Consider the following 26,103-nt stretch of genomic DNA (forward strand, 5'->3'; position numbering starts at 1 on the left):
TTTGTTCAGTGTCACTTTTATTGAATTTAAAGCAAAAAGAGAGAAACAGAGGACAGCAAGACAAGAGGAGGCTAGAGTTGGGGTCCTCACCCTTAGACTGGTTTTCTGGAAGAATTATCATTTGAAAGGCCTATTGAAAGGTCTTGCGCAGACATGAAAACTGGCTAAAGGGGCAGACTGTTATTTTTAGGCTGAAATGATGAACGCATTGACTATAAGAGTAGGCGAACAAACATACATATTTGATGCTTCCTTGGGCAATGGAAAAACTATGGGATTTGTAGTATTTTCTAGCTGTATCTTTCACTTTGTAATTGTGTTACTCACCTAAACTCTAGAATGACAGCTGTAAAGACTTGTGCATGTTTCACAAAGGTGAAATGAGAATTAAATGATGTGCAAACACTCCACACCTGGAAAGCAATATTCAAATGTTAATATTTTTACTTTATTATTACACCTACCAAGCTTAGTGGAAGGACAGAGCTAGGGGAAATAGAGGTTAAACCTCAATAAGAAATAGTATTTTAAGCCAGGTGTGGTGGCACATGCCTGTAATCCCAGGTACTTAGGAGGCTGAGGCAGGAGGATCTCTTGAGCTCTGGAGTTTGAGACCAGCCTGGGCAATATAGTGAGACCTTGTCTCAAAAAAAAAAAAAAAAAAAGAAAAGAAAGAAATATTAATAGTCTTTAGTTGGGCATTGAAAATGGGAGAATATCAATAGACATTTGAAAAAGAGGGAAGAGCTTCAGCAAAGGCCAGGGGGGAGAAAAGCCAGTGGTGAATATTAGGGGCTGGCATACAACTCTAATTGTGGCAGGGAAGATGGCAGAGTTACAGTAAATGCTGGGGAGCAGTAAAAGAAAAGGCTTGAAGTAAGCTGTATCAGAATATGGTCAGCCTTGAGAGCCAGGAGGTTTGAGGGAGTAATGGACATTGTTGAAACTTCCCTGATGATATGCTCTCATCTAAGCTCTTGGAAGATACCTAAGGCAGTGACATCTGGGAAAGGAGGCATATGTATTTCCACTTCTACACACTCTTCCTGTGTGTGATTAGAGGGATACTATATTGTGAAGGGGCTATAGCCTCACTGTCCTGTAGAACAGCTGCCAGAGCCACAGTGCTCTTTCTCACAGCTGTAATGCATTACTTCAGAGGCAGCTTTCTCTTTGTCTGGAGTTTGTAAATGATCTGGTTTCCTTCATTCCAGGCATAGAGCTGCTTATCTCTGGGGTTGTAATGGATCATGGAGTGACTTCTTGGTCTCTTGGGGAAGAACAAGTTGGGCAAGTCCTCCTCACTGATAGTGCCCAGTGGATCATAGATGCAGGTGATGCGATGAGGGCCCTGGCCCCCAGTACTGTAGACCACATAGAGAACCCCACACAAGAGGAATGAGGCTTCAGCATCCTGGCTTCTGCATGGGGTATCCCATGAATGCTCCACTCCCAATGTGCCCGGCTCAATCTTTGTGAGAACCAAATGGCTATGAGTGCCTGGCCCAGAGTGGATGGCCCAGAGCCCATGCTCATCCACAGCCAGGTCAATGTAAGTTGAGGGGGAGTGCTGGTAAACCAGTGCTCGGCCTACCCCTCCTGGGAGCAGCATTCGATCTTCCACAGTCCTCTTCTGCAGGTTATATTTGATTATCTCATTAGAAGTCGCTTGGTTGTGAAAAAATAGAAAACCTTTGTAGATCACTTGACCTGTTCCCTGCCAGGAAAGTGTTAGGATTTGCTTCCGGGGAGCTGGCTTGGTGTTATCCTCCATGAATGCCCGTATGTTTGCAAATTCCCAAACAGTGTTGTTTCTGGATCCAATTAATAAGTATACCTTTGGAGAGTTATAGACAGTATCTTTCATCCAAGAGCCATGTGTGTCCATCATCTTCTTCACTATTTTCAGAGACTTTATGCCCATCAGCATGTTGTCACAGCCTGGCCAAACAGGAGAAAAAGGAGAGATTACTTTATAAACATGAGCTGTCTTCTTTCTGGAAGGCTCACCATGCTTGGTAAATCTTGTTTCCTTTCAGGTCTAATACTGGTAGGGAATATTTTCACTTCTACTGTGACATGACCGTCCTTCGAAGAAGGATTTCCCTTGGAAAATCCTAGCGCGAAAATGCAACATAGGCATGCATTCTGTTTCCTTAAGAAAAAGGGCATTTAAATCCCAGCAAGAAGCCAAGCCTATTCTTTCACCTCCTTATTTTTACAGATTGTTTTTTCCTTAGTGTCTATAATAGTTATTGGATATAGATCAATCACAATTCATGGTATGACTCAACGAATGAAAGAATAAATAAATGGTCTCTGTTAAGAGACTTGCTATCCAGTTCTAAGAGGCAGCATTTTATTCACTTCAGGATGTTAACAGCTATTTGCTGTTTCAGAGACCGTGTTCACTCTCTAGAGCACTTGGGATTGACACAGTGAGAATGACTTAGGTGTGAAGACACTAATTCAATTCCATTTACCAAGATTTTATTGTACTATGTACTTAGGTTACAATGTTTCCAGAATGGTGCTAAGTATTGAGGATAAAAAATATAATATCAACCCTAAACCATGAGGAGATTATCTTCTAGTGAAGGATTCTGACCCTTAACACAACTACAACATTATAAGAGCTCTATTTATTTATTCATGAATGTATGAATGCATTTAGTTAACAGACACTGGATGCCTACAAGGAGCAAGATAATGAGCGAGGTATTATGAGCTGGGGTTATGAGCATAAATTGGGCATGGTTCTTTCTTATTAGGTACAGGACTAACCAGAATATAGGGAGTAAAGTGGAATTTTAAGAAGAATAGAGAAAGGAAATGTTCTTTGATGCAGGGAAGAATCTGTATTTGATTTGGTCCTTGAAGGATAAATGGAGTTGAATATTCAGAGGAGTGGAGAAGCATTCCAGACAGCAAACAAAACCACTTTCAGGAAAGTACTGTAAGATTAGGTAAGAAGTGTAGAGTTTAGACCAATACAAGCTAATGTTTGATATTGCTTCAAACTAGATATATAAAGCAAAGTACAGTTGACCCTTGAACATGAGCTTTAACTGTGCCGGTCTTGTTAAAATGTGGATTCTCTTCTGCCTCTGCCACCCCTGAGATAGCAAGGCCAACCCCTTCTTTTCTTCTTCTCCTCAGCCTACTCAGTGTGAAGCGGATGATGAGGATGAAGACCTTTATGATGATCCACTTCCACTTAATGAACAGTAAATCTATTTTCTTTTGCTTATGATTTTCTTAATGACATTTTCTTTTCTCTAGCTTACTTTATTTTAAGAATAAAGCCACAGTGCTCTTTCTCCCAGCTGTAATGCATTACTTCAGAGGCAGCTTTCTCTTTGTCTGGATTTGTAAATAAGAAAGGACCAGATAACATTCACAATATGTGTTAATCGACGTTTAAATTATCAGTCAGTCTTCTGGTCAACAGCAGACTATCAGTAATTAAGTTTTGGAGGAGTTAAAAGTTACACATAGGCTGGGCGTGGTGGCTCACACCTGTAATCCCAGCACTTTGGGAGGCCAAGGGCGGGTGGATCACAAGGTCAGGAGATCGAGACCATCCTGGCCAACATGGTGAAACCCTGTCTCTATTAAAAATACAAAAATTAGCTGGGTGTGGTAGCACACACCGGTAGTCCCAGCTACTCGGGAAGCTGAGGCAGGAGAATCGCTTGAACCCAGGAGGCGGACGTTGCAGTGAGCCAAGATCATGCCGCTGCACTCCAGCCTGGCAACAGAGTGAGACTCCATCTCAAAAAAAAAAAAAAGTTACACATAAATTTTCAACGCACAAGAGTCAACAACCCTAGCAACCGTATTATCCAAGGGTCAATTGTAGTAGATTGAAGCCATCTCTATGCCTGGAACTTTAAGGGCCAGGCTAAGAAATGTGGATTTTATTCCATAGAGAGATACTGAAGTTTGCGAGCAGGAGTGAAGTAAAGGCTGTCGACTGTTCTACAAGGTTAAGCTAGAAGTCCTGTGTATGATGGACGCTTAGAGTGAGACCAAAATCAGGGAAATCAATTAGCAGAATATTTCTTTAATCCAAATGGGATGATAAAAGATCTAAACTGGAAGAAAGGAGAAAAATGAAGTAAAACGAAGGAGTTACAGTTTTCTAGCTCCTTAGTGCCACTTCAGGCCACTATTCTTCCCACCTACAGCAAAAACTCTTCCTTTTTAGTATTCATGCTTTGTGTCTCGTGCTGTCAACTCCTCCCAGTCTAAATCATTGGCAATTCTCCAGGACACTACCCAATATGCATGGAGCATGCCCACCTCTTCAATTCCATGGAAACTTACTTTTAAACCATATTAGCATCTTCTTCCAGGGGTTATACTCTGAATCTCCCATTCCCCACAACTATTCCGTATCTGAAATCGAAAACTCCAATATCCCACTCACCGCAGTTATTCTTCCATTCCTCACTCCTTTGCTCATGCCTTCCAGTCCCTTGGCCTCTACTCTCTCCCAGGTCATCAGCCCTCTCTTGATCTTGCTTTCTTTCCTATGCAGCCTAAACCACTGTAATAGCTCTCTCACCAGCGTTCTCACTCATCAACCCCTAGTTATGCCACAATATCCACCCAACAAAAGTCCCTGGCCTAGGATGAGTTCAAACATCTTCCTTGTCCTGGAGTTGAGTGTTGATGGAGGAGATGTAGTGGTGTATGTTGGTACCGCTACACATAAGGGGTCTCCGATGTCAGCTGAGCCCCAAATACCATACTGGTCTTCATGGTTAGCCCACCATCTTCACATAATAGCTATCTTATATCTTCCCCACCCCGCCCTACACACCCCGCCCTGGCCAGTCCCTTCACCAACAGCAGATTAACTCCTTTGAAAAAACAAATACCATTAGACATGAACTCTTTTCACTTCCTGTCTCCTCACTTATAAACTTTTCTTTAGTTGTTCTCCTGTTGCTACCCTCACACACATCTTAGAAGAAACTGTGTCATTTCTCCTGTCCAAGACTAATATATTCACTTGTACTGTGATCTCATCCTTTCCTGGCTTCTTCTAGACTTCCTTGATGAATTATCCCTTTTCTGTTATCTTTAATTTCTCCTTCATTACTAGATTCTTAGCTTATAAGCACCTAGCCTATATTAAAACAACAACAACAATTCACCTTCAATTAGGCACCTTTTTCTAGTTGCTTCATTTCTCTTTCCATCATTTTATAGCCAGCTTCTCCTACAGAATAGGCTATACTCTGTATCTACATCTTCACCTCCCATTCTTTTACTTCACCATAACTCCATAGAAATTATTCTTTATAATGTTACCAGGAACCTCATAACTGAAAACTCAAATAGACCTTTTGTGTCCATATTTTGCTTGATCTTTCTGGAGCATGGTCAGTTCCTCCTCCTTGAAGATTGATATGAATCAAGATAAGATCAGCTCTACTGGTCATTTCAAGATAAGTTGGTCATCAGTTCTAATTTTGGACATTTTTTTTGAGACAGGTTTTTACTCTATTAAACAGGCTAGAGTGCAGTGGCATGATCGTGGCTCACTGTAGCCTCAACCTCCTGAGCTCAAGCAATCCCCCTACCTTCTCCTCCTGAGTAGCTGGTACTAAAGATGCACACCACCAGGCCCAGCTAATTTTGTTTATTTTTTGCAATGATGAGGTCTACTATGTTGCCCAGGCTAGTCTCAAACTCTAGGACTCAAGTGGTCCTCCTGCCTTGGCCTCCCAAAGTGCTAGGATTACAGGCGTGAGACACCACTCTAAGCCAGTTGTGGACTTCTTGTTGGGACTGCCTTGTCAGGCCATCTGTTGTGAGGTGAGCAGTGTCATGGAAGCAGGGAGTGGTGATCTTGCTAGGAGCATGAGGAAACTTGCAGGTCTACCCCACATCCTGCTGAGGTTTCTATTATGGGTAGGAAAGAGTAGTCTTAATAAGAGCATAGGAACCCTGGGCCTCCCTCATTGACTTCTGGGTGTGAGGTAGTGGAATGATAGTTAGATAGAGTCTTTAAAGGACAACTGAGCACTCTGAGGAGCTCCTTCAAATCCTTTGAAAGGCTTTGGTATAAGAAGCTGGGTGTGGACCAGGCACCGTGGCTCACACCTGTAAGCCCAGCACTTTGGAAGGCCAAGGCAGACAAATCACTTGATCTCAGGAGTTCAAGACCAGCCTGGGCAACAGAGTGAGACCCCATCTCTACCAAAAAAAAAACCAAAAAAACAATAATTAGCTAGGTGTGGTGGCGTGCACCTGTAGTCCCAGCTACTCAGGAGGCTGAGGTAGAAGGGTCACATGCGCTCAGGAGGTGGAGATTGCAGTGAGCTAAGATCATACCACTGCATTCCAGCCTGAGTGAGAGAGCCAGACCCTGTCTAAAAAAAAAAAAAATGCTGGATGTGTCAGCAGGTTGTCATTTTCTTAATCAGTGCTTGGGTTCTTAAAGCCCACTGAAGGTCAACTGGAGTCAGGGGACAAGAAACAGGATGAAGGAAAGAAGACTGGACAGGAGGAAGAGAGATGCAAAGTGAGATGGGTTCCAGAGGTTCGGAGGTAAGCAAGCATGTTAGCAAACTGCTTGTTATATGCCAGCTGTGTGGGCAGCAGTCCTATCATGCTTTTCATATGACTATCACACTTTCTCATCTCCCTGCAAGCCTCTGTCATACCCTCGCATGGAGATCTTCCCACTTACTCCGTGAGAAAGTAGAAGCAGTCCTAGGAGAACTACACCATCTCCTGCCTGGACTACTGTAGCAGTCTCCTACATGGTGTTCATGCCTCCATCCTTGCCTCCCATAGTCCAATTCCCACAGCAGCCAAAGGCATGCTTTTAAAATGTAAGTCACATCATGTCCTGTGTTTGCTTGAAACCCTCCATTGGCTTCTCATTTCACTCAGAGTGAAGGCTCAGGCCTTTACCTCCAAAGCCACATATAAGCTGTTCTCTTACTGCTTCTCTCTTTGTTCTCCCTCTCCTTGTCCCCTACAACTTCGCCACCTTGTTCATTTTGTTCTATCACACTGACTTCTGCTATTTCTCAGATTGTACCAAACACACTCCTGCCTTGGGGACTTGGCACTTTTTGTTCCCTCTGCTTGGAAACAAATATCTACATGGCTTCCTCCCTTGCTGCCTTTATGCCTGTTCTCAAATGGTCCTTGATCATTTAGACCTTTTCCCATCACCCTATAAAAAAGGCAACCCTCTTCTCCAGCTCTGCAGGGACTCCTTTACCCTAGATCATTTTTCTCCATAGTGCTCATTATCTTTTGTCTGACATACATTTGTCATTAGCATATTATTGCTTGATTCCCCTCAAAAAAATGTAAACTCCATGAGGGTATAAGCTTTGTCTTATCTGTTTCATTCACTACTGTATGCCTTGTTCCTAGAATAGCATCTGGCTCGTAGTAGTTCCATATTTTCTGAATGAATAATGAATTTTCAACAACCAAATCCATCAACAAACTGCTCCTGACCCTACATTCTCTGCCATTCTTCCTGCATCCTTTACTTTTGCAGTGGATCTCTTCCCCTTTCACCTACTCAAGAACTTATCACCTGAAATTATCTTCCCTTTCCTACCTCAGTAGTCTCTTCCTCCCTATTGGATCATTCAGTAAATCATCCATCCTGGAAAAACCTACTAGCATGGCCCCATTTCTCTCTTCCACTTTATATTAAAACTCCTTGAAAGAGGCATTTCGTCACTTCCAATGATCCTCTGAGCCATTCTAATCAGACTTCAGTTCTCCACTGGTCTAAACTCCACTGCCCATTTTTCTGAATCAGTTTCTGTCAAGGTCACCGGCAGCCTCCATGTTGGCAAATCCAAGGGTCGATTCTCAGGATTCATCCTTATCAACTTTACAGCCAAATTTGATTATTTGATCAGTACTTTCCCTCGAAACTCTTTCTCTTCTTGATTCTGGGATATCCCCCTCATGTTTGTCCTCCCATCTTTCTGGATTGTTTTTTCTTGGTGTCCATTGCCAGTTTCTCTTCATCTTCCTCTTTTAAATACTCTGTCCTCAGGCCTCCTCTTTTCTTTGTCTACAATCACTTTCTGAATCATCCCATTCTATCTCTGAGACCATGGAAGTTCTAAATAATGATGACTACCAACTTTGTATCTTCAGCCCCTATCTGGATATCTACTTAGTCCCAAACCCATTTATCTACCTGCTTACTCAGTGTTCCTGCTTGGATATCTTCAAACTTAACCTGTCCAAAGCAGAACTCTTACTTTTATCCTCCAAACTCTCTTTCTCCCTACTTTTCCCATTTCAGGCAAGATCCATAAACCAAGTTTCTTACTTAGAAATCCTTCTTTCCTTCTATTCTCCAACACCAGCAAATCCTGATAGTATAACTTCTCTTTAAATTGTAATGTTACATAAGGCCAGGAGCGGGGGCTCACGCCTATAATCCTAGTACTTTGAGAGGCCAAGGTGGGCAGATCACCTGAGGTCAGGGGTTCAAGACCAGCATGGCCAACATGGTGAAACCCCATCTCTACTTAAAATACAAAAATTAGCCAGGCATGGTGGTGCAGTCCTGTAATCACAGCTACTTGGGAGGCTAAGGCAGGAGAATTGCTTGAATCCGGGAGGCAGAGGTTGCGGTAAGCCGAGATCGCGCCACTGCACTCCATCCTGAAGACAGAGTGAGACTCCGTCCCAGAAAAAAAAAAAAATCAAAAAAAAGAAAAAGAAAAATTATAATGTTACATGAAAATGCTCAAATATACATCTCACTTTCAACCTACTACCTCTTTTTTCCCTGGCATCCATTCATCATCACTTTTTGCCTAGACCACTGCAATAGTCTCTATTTTGTCTCCCTGATTTTATTCTTACTTACCTAGTTAGTATGTTCTCCATATAGTTAGTATGAGTGATCTGTTTGAAAACATAAATTATGTGACTAGCCTGGCTAAACCCTTTCTATCATATTTAAAATAAAATCCTAAACGCTTAGCCTAAGGAATCTACATGATGTGGCCCCTGCCTTTCTCTGTGACTTTCCCTGCTGCCTTTCTCCCCTTGCTCACTGTGTTGTGATTACATTGGTTGTCTTCAGATCCTGCCAGGATGTCAAGTGTGTTTCTGCCTCGGGGCTCTTGCACTTGTAATTTTCTGCCTGGAGCGTTCTTTTTCTTGATCTTCCCACAGTTCGCTCCTATTTAGCCTTCAAGTCTCACTTTCAATATTATGTCTTTAAGAGGCTTCCTGTGACCACACTATGTAAATATGTCCACACGAAAATTATCTACTCTAGCCCTTTTCCCCATCTGTTTTATTTACTAGCTCATCGTCCTTCTCTCCCGCTCCTAGGCTTCTAGTCTCTACTCCTTCAACTTCATGGATAGTGTTATGTCCCAATGCCTAACTCAGTGAGTTGGGGGTTCATAAATATCTGTTGAATGAATTAAAAAAATAGTCTAATTTAAGCAGATATTTTTCTAAAGTCTAAATATTACTGCACTTCCAGAGTTCTGACTGCAGGCCCATCTTAAGTAAATAATAACTTGTAAAGTACTTGAAAGCTTTTAAGATACTTTCAAACCCATTATTCCATTAAAAAATCTGACCCAAGGTTTTCATGAAGGGAACACATGGCAGAAGTGGGGGTGGGAGCAACCCTAGCTGGGAAGAGCTGAGTCTCAGCAAGTCAGTCCTTTCAGTGGTCATGACATCACTGACTGCTCCCAGGGACACAGTGGCCTTGCCTGTCTCACACTGTGGCCAGAGCCAGACTTGGAGGCAAGCTGCAGAAGTTTCTCAGCCATCAGCTGCCGCCATGCTCCCCTGCTGACATGCTTCATCAGCCTGAGGGGTTGCTTTCCTGTGGCCTCTGGGTCAACATTGTTCTGGGTCAGCCTTGGTTATAGGAAGCCAAAGCCCTGGGGAATGTGGAGAAGTCTGGGACAACAGGGAACCTTATGCATTGCAGGAGCAGCTAACAGAAGGACCCCCTGCCATACTGAGCTACTGGGGGCCATAGGCTGCAGTGTAGGATGGGGAATGATCTGCCCTGTTTGCCAGGGCCACCCCTCCACCTGAGCCCGAGAGACCTTTCTTCAGTTTCCCAAGCCTAACCTGTCTCATGTGAAGCCTCTGCTCTTCGCTGGTTCTATGTTGATCATAGAGGATGAGTAAGGGTTTAAGCCTGTGAGTGACCATAGAGGACTTTTATGGGGTAAGAGGGAAGGTCTATTGGCTGTGAGAAAAGGCCAGAAGCTATTTCTATTAAGGAAAAAGCACAAGGGCTAGAGAAGTTAATAAATATCTGACAGATATATCTGACATATAGTATACTTCATACTGGGCTAGGCACTTCACATTAACTCATATAATTCTTTTTTTTTTTTTTTTTTAAGTTTTTTAAAAATTTTTTATTTTATTATTTTAGAGACAGGGTCTTGCTCCGTTCACCAGGCTGGTCTCAAACTCCTGGCCTCAACCAATCCTCCTGGCCTTGGCCTCCCAAAGTGCTGGTATTACAGGCGTGAGCTACCATGCCCAGCCCCGTGTAATTCTTTTTTTTTAAAAAAACCTTCTTAAAAATTTTATTTTTAATTGACAAATAATTATATATATTGGTGGGGGATACTATGATATTTTAATATATTTTTTAAATGTAGAACTCATAATTCTTATAATAAGTTTAAGTGGTAGATATTTTAATCCCCATTTTCCAAATGAGGAAACATTAAGGCTTATATAAGTTACTTGGAAAGGTCACACAGCCATAAAGCATGGGGATGGGGTCCTCTGAGCTCAGTCTGAGCCAGTCAGGACCCCTCCAGCCAGCCCCAAGGGCATGGTGATGTGTATGTATGTGTGTGGCGGGAAAGGATGAAGAGCATCTGGGTGTGCAGAAGGGTGGATGAGGGCAATGGGCTCTCTGGGACCAAGTCACAGACTGTGGGACTTGACTAGGTAGCCCCCAGCCTGCCCATCCTTCTTGCCTGAAGAAAAGCCAGCAGGCTTGCAGCCCAGCTACAGAGGAACTATGTCTAAGAGCAAGGCATATTAATGTCTCATCCATAAGAAAAAGTTCATTTAAAATACAGCAGAAATGGCTGGGCACAGTGGCTCATGCCTGTGATCCCAGCACTTTGGGAGGCTGAGGTGGGAGGACCCCTTGAGCCCAGGAGTTCAAGACCAATGTGGGCAACATAGTGAGACCTCGTCTCCACAAAAAATACAAAAATTAGTTGGGCTTGGTGGCACACCCCTGCAGTCCCAGCTACGTGGGAGGCTGAGGTTGGGAGGACCACTTGAGCCTGGGAGGATGAGGCTATAGTAAGCTGAGAGTGCACCGCTGTACTCTAGCCTGGGCAACAGAGGGAGACCATGTCTCAAAACAAACAACAACAACAAAACAATAAATCAGTCAATAAAATAAAATACAGCAGAAACCAACACAAACATGCTTCTTTCTCCCTCTACTCTTCTTTTCTAATGCAGAAGCCTTAGAGGAATAACACAAGAGTGGATATATGGTTTTGGTCAGGGAAACATAGTTCTGGAAAAAAAGAAACAGAATTCCCCCATGTTCCTTCTGCTTCTCCTATTCCTTCCTTTGTAGATGAAACCCAGCACTTGGAGTCAGAGATGTGAGTGGTCTGAACTCAGCCTTTGACTCTATGTGTCTCCCCAAAAGTCCCTTTGTCAACCCAACCTTGTTTTTCCCAGCTGTAAGACAAGAGATTTAGGTTGGATACTCTCTACATAGTTTTCAGGGCTGATAATCTGTAAGTTTTATAAATTCCTTTTCTTTTGGAGTCTGAGGATAATATATTTACAGTGTTCAAGTAAAAGGGTAAGTTATAACTCCCTGCTGTGCTTCTCTTGAGAAGAGATAATTAGCAGGAAGAAAAGGTTGAGGAAGGATGGGAAATAAATTTAAAACCTTTGGGTCCAGCCAAGATGCAAATTCTTTCAACAGAGACAATGACAAGCAAGGTTTCCCTGGCCAACCAGAGAATGAGAATCTGGGTTTCCCCCTCAGGCAGAATTGCAGACAAGCAATTAGGATAGAATTTGGTGCAAGGCCTCACAGTAAATTCGTACACAAGTATCACTTATTTGAATCTTTTCATATAACTTGTAAATTCATACACAAGTATCACTTAATTGAATCTTTTAAATACTTTTCCCCTGATTTAATAGCAACAGTCTCCAAATCTGGTGAGACTTATTCCTTTATATGGGAGTCACTCAATCTGAGTTAAGGATCAGAAACATTGGTCTGGCTGCTGGTGGAGAAGGGCTTGGGGATGGGGAAGGACAGAGGGAAACCAGGTAATGAGTTTGTAAGTATGATCCAGATGAGAGCTATCCAAATAGTGATGGATATAAGTAGCTAGAAAAGGAGAAGTCACGTCTTAATAACTGATTCAATTGAGGGAACCAGTTGATACCAAATCAGACTCAAAAATGGGGTGATAGGGTACATGAGATAGCAGCAGAGAAGGAAAAGCAGGTTGGCTTGGGAAGACTGATGAATTCATTAAAGAGAAGAGAATTATCTTAAAACCCTGAGTATTTTGACTGCTTCCTGAAATGCTGTTATAAAACTTGACTTTTTCAACCATCTGGATTGTATTCATGTTCATAAACATTTGTCAGTACTAATCAGCTGATAGGTAGGACGGTAGGCACTGAGATGACAAAGGTGATGGCTCTCAGACTTGTAGTCAGTTATAAAATATCATGCTATTACTATAAAATTGTCAGCATGGACTTATTCTAAAAATTAGGGGTATTTCATGATACTGCCCATGGAATAAGTTTCAGATATCTCAGCATAGCATGCAGAGTGCTTAATCAACTTCCTCTCTCGTCACTTTCTCATCACACTAGTCACTAGTCACCAAACCTGCCATGGCTTCCCGCAAGTTTTAGACTTTGCTCAGACTTCCTTAGCTCTCCTTTGCTAACTTGGGATACACCCGCTCATTATTCAAAACAAAATCCTCTGCTCCTGCAGAGCAGTTAGATGGTCATTCTCATCTGCCTAAAGCATTCTGTGCAACCCCTTCTAGGGCAGTTATTATGCTGAACTAGAATTGATATTCACTTTGTTTCCTTGCAAGCACTTTAGACTCTGTCCTAAGTGCCTGGGACACAGTATATATCTCCCTCACTAGTCAACTTACTGCTTACTCTCCAAACTCAGAAACCAATTAGATTCAGATTATGCACAGTTTGTCAGTTTCCAAACTTGCTATCCCAATTCATACTGTGCCAACCTAGAAATCAAACAGATTAGCAGGTGATATTTTGCTGAGTGCTTCAGTGGAAAACAGGAACTGTATAAAATTCAGTGAGCCATGGGGCAATTTGGCATTGCAGAAGGGCTATGAACCCAGGGTTAGGGCTTAAACAGGGCCCAGCATACAATAAGTGCTTTATATGTTGGTTTTAGTGAATCACACAGAATCCTTTATTAAATCCGTATCATAGGTTTTTCTAGCTTTCCAGCACTAAATTCAGAGTATTCCATGGCACCCTGTCCTGAACCCTAACAACTTTATTGATAATAGCAATAAATTATGAAAAAGAAACAGACTTGACACATGGCTTTTCACGTGCATAGATGTATGTTGCCCAAAAACATCAAGTTGAGAACTTCAGTGGAGGGTGTGGAAGCTGGGAAGATGTGTGAGGTATGAGTGTGAGTCCAGCCTGACTCCACCATGGGGTCCAACATAGACAGCTGGAGTCCAACATAGACAACACAGACAACTTCCTTCCAGTGCCTCCTTCTGGAAGAGGCCAGGTCTCCTTAATCCCTTCCCTTAGTTTATTTCTCTCTATAGTACTTATTATATTCTGTCTGCATATTATACATTTATCTGCTAACATATTTATTGTTTGGCCTCCCTCAAAAGAACGTCAGCTCTAAAAAATGAAAGAAAAATAAAAGCAGGGGCTTTGTCTTATCTGTTTTTTTTTCACAGATGCATGTCTTATCCTGGAATATCATCTGGTACATATTATTACAATTTCTCCATTTTAATTATGTACATGGTAAATATCAATAGTTATAACCAACCTCAACAAAACCTATTTGGAGGCCTGAATAATTTTTGTGACTGTAAAGGGTTTCTGAACCTGAAAGTTTAACTGTCCTAGAGCATCCAGGCTCGTCAACACTCATGTAAAGCATGAAAATGGGCCATCCCCTGGGGAATTTATTTTTTTGAGACAGGGTCTTTCTCCGTCACCCAGGCTGGAGTGCAATGGCATGATCAAGGCTCACTGCAGCCTAGACCTCCCGGCTACATTGTAGCTGGGACTACAGGCACATGCCATCATGCCCAGATAATTTTTTTTTATGTTTTATAGAGATGGTGTCTTGCTTTGTTGCCCAGGCTGCTCTGGGGAATTTCTGATCAGTTTCCACTTTCCACCAATTATCTGACTGCAACAACATTGTAACCATTCCAAGGTTATAATTACCAACTTCTCATTTTTATTTATTTCTCATTTAAAGACTGAGCTGGTTTTTTGCATAGTGTTTTTTTCTTTCCTGTAATATTCCAAACTGAAAAGGATGGAAATGCTCTCAATTTCTAGCTGTGGTACTGCCATTTGCCTGTGTATAGCTAGAAAACACAAAGTCATTTTGATGTTTCCCCATGGATTCTTCCTGTGAAGTACATCTCATTTCATCCTATTCTTTTTATCCTTTCTCAACATGTGATGGTCTAGGGCCTGCTTCCTGAACCTGAACTTTGCAGCAGCCTTCTCGCTGCTTCTGTGGTGATACTTCCTCAAAACTGTTAATCACATCAATGCCTGACTCACTGCTTTCATGTAGACATTTGCCTATTTTAAAATCAGTCTTGGTTGCTGCCTGTTTCCATGAGCATTGAGATGAAAAGCCTTATATGGGTATAACTAGAGGTCATAGTAGAGGGGTGAGCTTCAGAGCCAGACTTGGAACACCAAAGTGTTAAAGTGACCAGGCTAAGTTCCTAGGGACCTTGTGTACTTCTGCTTTCTCTCTTAGACATCTGCCTCCGTCATGAGGCCAGGCCAGGTTAGCCTCCTGCAGGAGCAGAGGCCATGCAGAGGACAGCCCAGTCACCCCAGCTGAAGTCATCCTCACCCAGCTGTTCCTAGGCAACGTGCCACTGACTGCAGGTGCACAAGTGAGCCTACCCAGCCACCCTGTGGACCCCTGAGAAATGATAAACGATTGTTGTTTGAACCCACAAAGTTTAGGCGTGGTTTGCTATGTAGCATTATTGTGGCAACAGATAACTGATATAGGGCGGGGTGGAGATTGTGAGTAGACACAGAGGCAGAGATGAATCTAGTGTGTCTGGGGTGGTGCATACTCCTGTATGTGGCAGGAATGTGGGGAGAAGAGATGGGCTGTGTGGAACTCTCTAAGCCACAGGTTCTTCATCTGAAAAGGAGCTGTAATAGTATCGACCTAGCTTGTTGGTTGTTGTGGTCATCAGACAAGACATCAGATTTAAGGGCTGTATGCTATCTCTGGCAAATAGTTCCCTCCACTTTCAAATAAATGATTCCTTCAGGTCAGAAAAGATTGATCCTCTACCCTGTTCCAGGCACAATGATAGACTTAGGGAACACAGCATAAATGACTCAGGCATGCATGAGGTATATTTTATGTTTTCAGAATAGCAGGTGAGATGGACAGAGCACCAGACAGATAGGGATAGGCAGCAGCGGCACGAGATGCTGAGGGATGCTCAAAGTTGCCGTGTTCAATTGTTGGCTTCTTATCCACTTTTATGATAAAAGTAAGCACAACACATATAGCGGATACCATATTCATAGTTTTTATTTAATTTGCGAATATTACTTTCATACTTAAACCAAAGAGAGCTAGGTTGGCAGGGGGTCAGGTTGTAAAGGACTTTCTTTATATGTTATTTTTGGGGGGATTGCTTTACCCTGCAGGTTTCGGTTGCCATGGAAGGGGATAAAGCAGTGATGTGGTAACTCTGGCAAGATTACTCTGTGGCAATATAGGATAAAGCCCTGGAACAGGGAGAAATGGGAGGCAGGAAGGTCAGCAAGGAGGCTTTCATAGGAATCAAGACTAGAGATGGTGAGAGAGCAGTGCAGGTGGAAAGAGTACACTTGAGAGAGATTCACAAGGAAGAATCTACTGGATATGGTGACCAGTCAGACGAGGGCCAAAGGGAAGATTTCTAGCCCAGGAAAGTGTGTGTGTGACTATTCTGTTAACTGAGCAAAAAGTGGGGAAAACATAGGAGTTTTATTGTTTGAAAGTCAATGAAGAAGTGGCAGGGAACTAAAAAACAAGAGGGTAGGGAAAGAAAATTAGACCTTCTTGGCCAGTTTAAGAATCTAAAACAAGCCTGTTTGTAAGTAGGAATCATCATCAAATGGTGATCAAGAAAACTAACATGGTCTTCATACTGTGACCCATGATAAGATCAGAAACAGCTGGAACTTCTGGGCCCAGGCACCTACTCTCACAACAGAAGGCTCCTACCTCATGTGCCTCCCTGGCAGTCCTGGAGATGGCTTCACTGGATTCAGCCTGTCTCTTCTGTGCCCCCTCAGCCTCCCCTACTGCCATTCTGGTCTGCACCTTGTGGCCAGAATGAACCTCCTCTGAGCCCCGACACTCCCATGCTTATCACTACTCCGCAGACAGCACAATGGGAGGGGTGAGGGTGTGCAGGACCCAGCCTGTCTGGGTCGAATTGCAGCTCTGCCATCTATTAGTTGTGTGACCTTGGACAAATAACCTATCCTCTCAGTGTCTTTGTTTTCTCATCTATAAAATGGGAGATAATATACAGTACCTATCTCACAGGGTTATCGTGAGTATTGCATGACACAGTCCAGTGAGATAGGTAAAATGCTTAAGGATTATGTGTGGTACATAATACGCATTCAGTAATATTAATTGCCATTGTTCACATTATTCTGATTCCCTACAGCTTGCAAGTGTGAACTAGTTTAGCACAAAGGAGCTTAGCTCATGTCTGGTTTTTTCATCACCTCTCTACAACTTCCTCCTTCACCTGAGCTCCATTGAACAACTTGCTCCACAAACACATTGAGCCCAATTATGCCTTTGTGCTGCCACATGCTGTTTCATTTTCTTGAAATGCCTATTACTTTATTCTCCACTTAATTAGCTCTTTTCCATGATTAAAACTCAGCTTGAGGGCTACTTTCCAGATTCCATAATCCCCCCATCTACATGGCAACCCTGACCATATCTACTTAATGCCTGCCCCCTGTGCTTTTGTGACACCCTATGCATCCCTCCATCAGAGCCATCATCATTCCAGATTTGTCTGGACAGCTTCTCCCCTTGGCCGTAAGCTTTTTGAGGACAAGAATGTTATCCTATCCAACATTCTATCTCTAATGCCTGGCACAATGCCGACATATTTCTAGAATTCAGTTGGACGTTTGTTGAATAAATAAATAAGTTATAGCAAGAATGAATGGATGTTCAGCACACCTGGAGCCACAGCTAACCCTCTGTGAGAATCCGTAGTGATGGGACTGAAGGTATCCTCATAGCCCACAGGCCTTTCAGATGGATAAACAAAAGAAGTGCTATGTACATAGGCCTTTCTGAACCCAGCACAGTGACCCATGGGCATGACCTCTCCAAGGGAAAGCACAGGATAAGCTGTACTCTACACGCACCTCCAATGTTGCCATTCCCCTGAATGCAGAAATAGCTGGGTGCACACAGGCACACGTACACACACGTGCACAAACACACACACCTGTACTTACACCTGCATTTATACTTTGAATCCCTTCTTTTGTGGTAAACACATCTGTTGCAAATTAGTAATACTTCTTTTAATATTTTGTTCCACTCATGACAAACTAATGGACCTTGAGAGTTGGCAAACAGATACATTTTATTTGGTTAATAGTGGGGATTTTTGTTTAGTTGTCTTGCTTTTAATGGTTTTGAATATGGGTCATGCACACTTATAAAACCTGGACAGATCCCAGAGGCTTCACATATGCTGCAACAGACTTTCTTATTTGAAACGTGATCTAACAAAATATATGAGTTGTTTAATTCAGCAGGGTGAAGGTTACTTGAGGTAACTTTTCGTGCACACTTGCAATAAAAGGAACTGGATGACAACAGGAAATAAAATAAAATCTGCTGTAATGGCTTGTTTTGACTGCCTTGAGAATTTTTCTTTACAAACTATTTACAAGTTAAAAAGAAGTTAATACTCGTATCCACACAAGAATGCTGCCTGTGGAATCTTCCAAAGAGTATCAGTTAGATAAATTCTTAATCTTGGTGTCTAAGGGAATGATTCTTTGTCATAAATTATCAAGTGCAATGCAAAATTTTATTTTAATAATAGTTATAGTTCCAAAGACTTGGAATAATTTTAAAATATAAGTTAGATTATATTCGAATAGTGTTCACTCCTTTGCATCCTAAATTGTGTATGTGTGTAAATGAGAGAAGAAGAGAGGGAAGGAGAGTGGGAAAGTGGGAGAGACAGAGTTAAGATTCTAAGATTGTACCTACCCCCAAAACATCCCTGAGTTGAAGCCCTCATGTGGACGTCATTTGGGGATAATCTCTAAATAAAGGCTGAAGATACAAGAACAGCTCTCTAGGGAATGGCTTAATTATAGAACAATTTTATCTTATTATTCTCAGTACTTGGCCCTTAGTAGTTGCCTGAATAATATTCCTAAAATAAGTGAGAACCACTGAGATTAGTACTAGAATTTCCTGGAAGTCTCCTGAGATACAAGGTTAAATTTTCCAAGGAAGTTGCATCATCTATTCTGTAGGGGTTTGCAAACTCTCTAAGACAATGCATACATATGAATGAAACCCTCTGATCTGACCTCTGGCAATGCCTTCCTAGCCCATAATCCCATGGTTTTTGCCCACAGAAAGGTGCTAACTTGAGTCTTCAGGATTTTAGTGGAAGGTCTGTAACTGGCACAGTCTCTAGAGGCCATGGTTGGAAGACAGGAAGATCAGAGTCTTCCAGGAAGAAGGCGGGTGCAGGTAATTAGTAGCACCAGCTGAGCCTATCGGACTACAGCATTGTGATAGTCAGAATTCTTAAACAGTCCCCAGGATTTTTACCCCCTGGTGTACATGCCCAGTGTAATTCCCTTCCCTTGAGTGTGGGCAGGAACTGTGAGTGTATGACAGGACAGCACTCTGTGATTGCATTACATTGTAAGACAAAGGTGAAGGAATTTTGCATATGCAAATAAGGTTCCAAATCAGTTGATTTTGAAGTTATCAATAGGAAATTATGGGCGGGCTGGCTGAATCAGATAAAAGCCCTGAAAAGAGGGACTAGGCGCTTCCTAAAGAGAAGCACTCTCCATCTACTTGAAGGAGCAATAGCTGTGTTGTGCAGTGCCTATGGCAAGGAGAGGCTGTAGGAGCTGAGGGTCCCAGCCCTACAAGTACCAGCAGAGGACCCAGCTAAGCCATGCATGGACTCCTGACCCACAGAAACTCTGAGGTAGTAAATGTGTATTGTTTTAAGATGCTAAATCTATGGTAATTTGTTGTACAGCATGAGAACCGATATAGGCATAGTTACTAACAGAAATGGCAAAAAAGCAGGAGTGTGCATAATATATACAATACAAAACAGTGCCTAACAGGAATAAATTGACATTCCAAAGTCTACTCCTAGATAGAGAACCTCTAAAAATAATAAGTCGGGGGGGGGGCACTAATCACACAGTTGTGATTGTTTCTAGGTTTGTCTTCTCCTAAACTAAGCTCTGCAGGGGCCTCTGCCATCGTTATTTCTTCTGTAAACAATTTCTATGGCCTCCTCCATGGGAGGACATGACCTAGGCTCTGTGAATGCGGAAAAGAAGATGTCAGTATGTTTGTGGAATGACTGAGGAGTTGAATACATACAGACTTGTGTGGTCGGATATGTGAGATGCTCCCTGGGAGGACTGAATGAAGTGCTCCAGGAGCACTATAGGCCAATCTGCCTGGCAGCCCCCTCACCTCTATCCTCACCCTCATAGGTCTTCACAAAGAATTCACGGCATTTTTGAGTCATAAAGGATTGCTAGGAAAAAATATATAAATATATATTAATCATATATATATTTTAATATATACATATATACACACATACATAAAAATATGTATATTTAAACTGCATTTGGGTAAGTTATGGGAGAAGGAGCTGGAGATCAACTTGCATCACTTTGTAAAGGGCCTTTCTTATGTAAAAGAAAGCTAGGAGATTTGAATGGTTTTTTTTGTTGTTGATAATTGATGGTAAATGACGAAAATACATTCTACACAGAGGAGAATTATCATCTATTTTGTGTTGTGGAAGGTCTACATGACAGCAGGCAGACTGTGGGAGGCAAGAGAAGTGGTAAGGAAGCTACAGCAGGATGCAGACATGTCCTACTCAGTCCTCCATCCCTCCTGTGCAGCACAGGGCCCATCCAGTAGTGGGAGGCAAGTATTGGCTGATTTACAAACCAACACAGCATCAAATGTGAGCTCCAGAGGCAACAGACATGGATGTAGCAATCTCTGATAGGTTCGGAAATAAGTTTTCATATACCACAGAGCTAGGAGAGGGGATATTTCAGAACTACCAGATCTGAAGGGCAGAGGATGGGGGTTGAAAAAGCAAGTCCAGTCTCAGGACCTCCACTGAGCTCTAGCTGGAATGGGAAAGGGTAATCTCAACACCTGGTGGGCTGAGAGTATCCAGGGACCAGAAACAGCTCAGGGATCCAATTCAGCACCACTATTCAGACTTAGCATCCTGCCTGAACCCCCAGTGTGAAAGTTCAGACACATTCTAGCTCAGGCCACATTAGCACCCAGTCCTCTCCATCAGCTTTTTAGGAAGCCCCTGTTCATCCTCTGTTGACCCATTTCCTTCCCTCACTCTGTGCTTACTGCCAGCTTCTTCCTCTTTGAGGATGATTCATCTCAGGACAATGTCAGGGCCAAAAAGGATTGCTCACTTGACCCGTTGCTTCATATTATAGGCAGGGCACCCTCCTCTCTTTCTTCTGACTCAGGGATAAGATGTTTTTTGTTTTTTTTCCCCCCTCCAAAGCCTAACTAACCCCTCTGCCTACGTTGACAATCCCTACATCCACTCATTTATTTGTTTTAATTGTTTAATTACTCACTGAAAACTGTTTATTGAATAGACCCCATTCTAGGCACTGGAGACACAGCATTGAACATGAAACTGGGGTTCCAAGCTCTCATAGAGCTGACATTACAGATAGGGAGGTAGGAAATAACCTATGAGCCAATAAATGAACTAAATGGTTTCAAAATTATAAATGGTCTGAAAAAAATTGTAGAGTAATAAGTGCTCCCAAACTCCTTTTGAGTTTTCCATCTCAGCATATTTCATACCAGCCATTCAATGACCTAAGCCCAAAACCTGGGAAACATCCTGGACTCATCTCTCTCACTCATCCTTTAGTTTTAATTAGCAGTCAGAAAGCCAGGTGGATTCCAATTCTCAATGGCTCTCAAATCCACCTGTTCTCTGTCCCATGACACTTAATGCCAACACTGTTACTTGTTGCCCAAATCATTGCAGCATTCCCTGACTGGTCTCCTCTCTAGTCTTAGCCTCTTCCTTCGTATCATGCCCTTGTTTAAAATTGCTCAATGGTTCTCTATAGTTTCTCCAGTGAGCTTCAACTTCCTTCATCTAGCATACAAGGTCTCTCATTAACTGGGTCCTGCTGAGCTCTTCAACCTAGTTTCCCTACTGTCACCTCTCTAAAAAGCTTTCACTCAGCCATATTTGCGGGTCTACATGTCAAGGTGCTACAGTACCCTCATGCCGTTGGTATATTGTGCCCTGACTTGAAGTACCCTCTGCTCATTCTTTTCTAACTTCTTTGTTCAAAACTCAGACCAAGTGTCACCTCATTTAGGAAGACCCTTTTCCTTATAGTGACCATGAAGTTCTTAGAAGGATTACATTGAGAAGGTATGTGAAACTTTTAGCACAATGATGGCACTCAGCTTATATGTCATTTCCCTGATGGAGGTTCTTGAATTGGAGCAGACATAATTAGCATGTAAATAAAGTCTTCCTATTTGCAATGAAAACATCTCAGAATACAAACCCTGAAGTGGGAGATTTGTCTCCCTCATTGTTTTAATGAAATAGACTCAGGCACAGAAAATTTTTCTTTGTCATTTGTGTGTTTATTGCCTGATACTGTTTATTATAGTTTGAGCTGCTACACATTATTCTTAATGGCCTGGAAATGATTCTAATGGATCACAAGATTAGACCACATCCCATGCATATCACCATCTCAGACAGCACACACAATAGTAATTCACTGCAGTTCCCATCCCTGAGTGTTGGCTGTTGCCATTTCCAATTTAAGACTGTTTCTTGGTACATTTGCAGATGCTATCTACAGCCTGGGTACTGTAGAATCCACCAAACTGCCACTTTCCCTGAAAAAATCTGGGACCACACGTCTCCACCAAACCAAGATTTATCAGGAGGTGGTCTCCTTGGGCTGACTTTTGGCACTATAGCCTTGACCTTCTATGGAGTCTTTAGGCACTCTGTGTGAAAGAAACAATGGCTTTGCGAGAATGGATTTCTCTTTGGACACCTGTTCTCTGTATAGCTTTCTCTCTCAGCAATGCACACAAAAGCACACCTCCAATTCTTACTCTCATTACTCTATGATGCTCCCTGACTGCTCTGAGTCTGTGTGTTTCTGAGCATGATAGTCCCTAGAAGGGCTAGGAAAAGATGCAGTTTTCTTACTTGCATTCAGCAGAGTCCGGATCTTCTTCTCTTCTTCAGCTTCTTGGAGCAACATTTCTGCCAGTGTCTTGTCCTCTGATTCGATGCACTCGTCAGCCTCTCGAAGGTATTGTATGTAGTCAATCTCCCGTTGGGCACGTTCAACTCTCAGTGCCAAGTTACCCACTGCACTCTTGTACTCACTTGTGTAGGTCTGACATCTTCCCAGCATGACAGATATATTTTTTGAGAACTCTTGGAATTCTTGAATGTATGCCCTCGTTGCTTGGGTACATTTTTCCAGCCCTTGCTTCAGTCAGAAAATAAATTTGCAAATTATTGCTTGTTATTTAAATTACCCAAATAATATAAATAGCTATCATTTATAGAAAAGGATTAGAAAATTACACATTATCAAATAGGGGAAAAATTGAAATCTCCCATAATTCCTAAATTCAAAGGTAGTATTGATACTTTAGTATATCAGTTTTTAAGAGTTTTCCCAAGCATTTAGTCATACATATGTAAATATATATTTTTAAAATGTGATTTTACTGTATGTTTTGTGTCATCTTTTTCACTTGCAGATATATTATGAACATACTTTGATACTAATTAATGTATACCTATACCATAACTTTAATGAGAGCATTCCATTGAATTGATATCCCATTATTTATTCTGTTAGACTCTTTTTGAGGTACATTTACATAGTTTTTAATTTTTTGTCATTCAAACAATGCTGAGAAAAAAACTTTGTATTTACATCTTCATCAGATTATTAAGGGAAAAAAAAACCTTTGTATTTACATCTTCATCAGATTATTTTAAGGTAGATTTCCAGAATATCCGTCCCTGGCACTTGGCACAGGGCCAAGCACATGATACTATTCAATAAATATTTGCTGAACAAAAGAATAAATGAATGGAAATGGGATTGCTTGGTCAAAGAGAATGTCTACTTAAAGCTCATTTGGCATGGTTTATCAAAATGCTGTCCACAAATGTAAAAATGTGTGCTCCAAACAGCAATATGTAAGGCTGTTTATTTTGAAGAGAGAAAGACAGAGAGACCCAAAATAACTCCCTAAATCCCTACCCTCTTTTTTTCTACCCCTCCGACACTGGTTTCTCAGGCTGGGAATGCGATCACTGTGTTAAGTGTCTGCGCTGACCAACAGTGACTGCCACCTGCGACTCGGCTTCACCTCAGGTCAGGACTGGTGTGGGAAGATCTATACAGATCATATCCTTGTCTTTTTCAAATCCACATTCATAGCTATAAAAGGATTAGTCTGTACTTCGTACCCTTGACAAGTTCTTAAGGTATTGAAAGACAATTTGCAGGGATTTGGCTGGCTTTACTCCCAAGGCAAGTTGGTGCTAAATGCAGAGGGATCCTGACTGAGCATCATTCTGGCACTTCTAAGGAGGTGAGGCTCAGGAGGGAGCAAGTGAAGAAGCGCAAGAGGCCACTGGTCTGGGAACACTTCATCCACTGCCTCCAGGCCCCAGCCTGTTGGCTGGACGCCCTTAGGAAATGCATTCGGCCTGCTATGTGGAATTACTTTACCCTGACTATAACTAGAAGAACATATAATTTGGACATGAAGATTTTTCAGGAAAATGTAGAAAATAATTATTAGCAATAAGAGTGTCTTTGAAAGAAGATAAATAATTTATCAATTTAGCTTGTACAAAAGCAAGCTATTAAGTATGAATAATCAATGCCAGGGTGTGGCAAAGGCTAGGGTGGAGGGTTACATTTGTCCCTGGGAGCCTGTCCAGGCCGCCAAAATGTTGGGTTTTGCACATTTTAATGAGGTGGCAGCCCGAATGCATTCTTTCTGTTTAACTTGGCTGAAAACTGCTCATTTCTAAATCTAAATCCAGTTCAGCAAAAGAAACTAAGACTTCTCAGTACATTGATATCATGACTTTTTACAATGACCTAATGGTTTATCATAAAAGACAAAAAGAAAAGCTGAAATCCATTATCAGCCTGAAACACTAAAACATGAAGAAAAAGTAACCAACATTTTTAAGTTTCATATTTTAGAAAATGAACTACGGTGAATAATAACATTTTAGATACATACCATTATGCCAGGCAGTATTTTAGCTATGGATTAAATCTTCAGAATAGCCTTACAACATAAAATCTACTATTATCCCCATTTTACAGATGAGACAAACTGCCAAATCAGAGCACAAAGTGCAACTGTGCTTAAGGTCTGGGAGTAGCACACTGGACTCTGGAGTTGGGCTCTAAACTGCCAGACTATGAGCATTTTAAAGTGTAACTTTGGCAATGTGTCATTTGCTATCTGGGAAAAATACAACCCAGTAGATAAAGAAGCATGGGTAAAATAAGGTACTTCTGGGAAGCCTGTTCCTTATCCAAGGTGTACAGATGCCACCTACCTCCAAGACTCGAAAGCGCTGGTAGATGTAATGTACCATGGCTGGGTCCTGGGCACACTGCGGCGGGGGCAGAAAAGCTGCAAGGAACAGAACCAGCAATGCAGAAGCTCCTCGAAGGGCCACCATCATCCTGCAAAACACCAAGCAGGGCAGTCTCTTATGCTGCGGCTCTTCTCAAAGATGTCTCAAGGGTTCCGGTGGTCTCCTGCTTTCTATCCACTGCTGTGGCAAATCCTCTAAAAACAGCGTTTTGCACAGCAGAGAGCAAAGTCCGCTTGTTATTCCACCCGATACATGAGCTCAGTTTGCCAGCTAGTGATCAAGTCCAGCTGTTGGCAAGTTGGTCCCTGAGGCCTTGTAGACTGACTTGTGGCAGAGAGCTCCCTGGGTCCAGCATCTGTTGCCCTCACCCTTGACACATGCGGACCCTCCCCAGGTTGGTGGTTGCACGCTGCTTCCAGGCTTAATTGTGTGTGCGTTGGGGTGGGGGGTGAAGATGGCTTCCCCCCTGTTCCCTTCCCCCAGCTATTTCCTTTTTACTTTTGCTTTCCTCCTCCCTAGTGGATTCTGCAGTCCAATCACAGGCCTTCCCCAACACAAACCACCCCCAACTTTTCAAAGTTGGAATCTCAGTTTAGTTTCTGGCAAAAATTCCCAGGATCCTTTTCCCAGAAGTCCTATTGGGAGACCCCACCCCTCATCCAGACACCCTTCACATTCCTGCAGCTCTTAAAGGCACAGCCAGGAAAAATAAACATGGATCTACCACTATCTCTGAACAGCCAGTGCACAGGGCTACATCACCCCTTGGGCAGAAAGGTACAATGGGCTACCGGCCTGGCCATCCAGGCTGTCAGCTGAAACATCTCAG

At 42.3% G+C, this 26,103-nt stretch overlaps 1 protein-coding gene and 1 long non-coding RNA gene across 2 annotated transcripts in view; one reads left to right on the forward strand and one right to left on the reverse strand.

Moving 5' to 3' along the window:
- OLFML1 (olfactomedin like 1) lies at positions 1–25,898 on the reverse strand. Its single transcript, XM_054438156.2, has 3 exons — positions 25,233–25,898; positions 22,830–23,118; positions 1–1,941 (listed from the first exon to the last, which is right to left on the reverse strand). The coding sequence occupies exons 1-3, from the start codon at positions 25,359–25,361 to the stop codon at positions 1,151–1,153; spliced, it is 1,209 nt and encodes a 402-aa protein (XP_054294131.2). The 5' UTR covers positions 25,362–25,898; the 3' UTR covers positions 1–1,150.
- LOC134740260 (uncharacterized) overlaps positions 1–26,103 on the forward strand; it is an 88,378-nt gene that overhangs the window by 2,289 nt on the left and 59,986 nt on the right. The window lies entirely within an intron of this gene.

Source organism: Pongo pygmaeus, chromosome 9, assembly GCF_028885625.2.
Source record: "Pongo pygmaeus isolate AG05252 chromosome 9, NHGRI_mPonPyg2-v2.0_pri, whole genome shotgun sequence".
Lineage (NCBI taxonomy): Eukaryota > Metazoa > Chordata > Mammalia > Primates > Hominidae > Pongo > Pongo pygmaeus.

Bases quoted from the DNA above. Each gene is read 5' to 3' on its own strand.
- OLFML1 (XM_054438156.2), bottom strand. From the start codon at position 25,361: ATGATGGTGGCCCTTCGAGGAGCTTCTGCATTGCTGGTTCTGTTCCTT. The intron at 23,119-25,232 runs GTAGGTGGCATC...TTCTGACTGAAG, and splicing joins AGCGCTTTCGAGTCTTGGAG to CAAGGGCTGGAAAAATGTAC. The intron at 1,942-22,829 runs GTAAGAAAACTG...CTGTTTGGCCAG, and splicing joins CCGGACTCTGCTGAATGCAA to GCTGTGACAACATGCTGATG.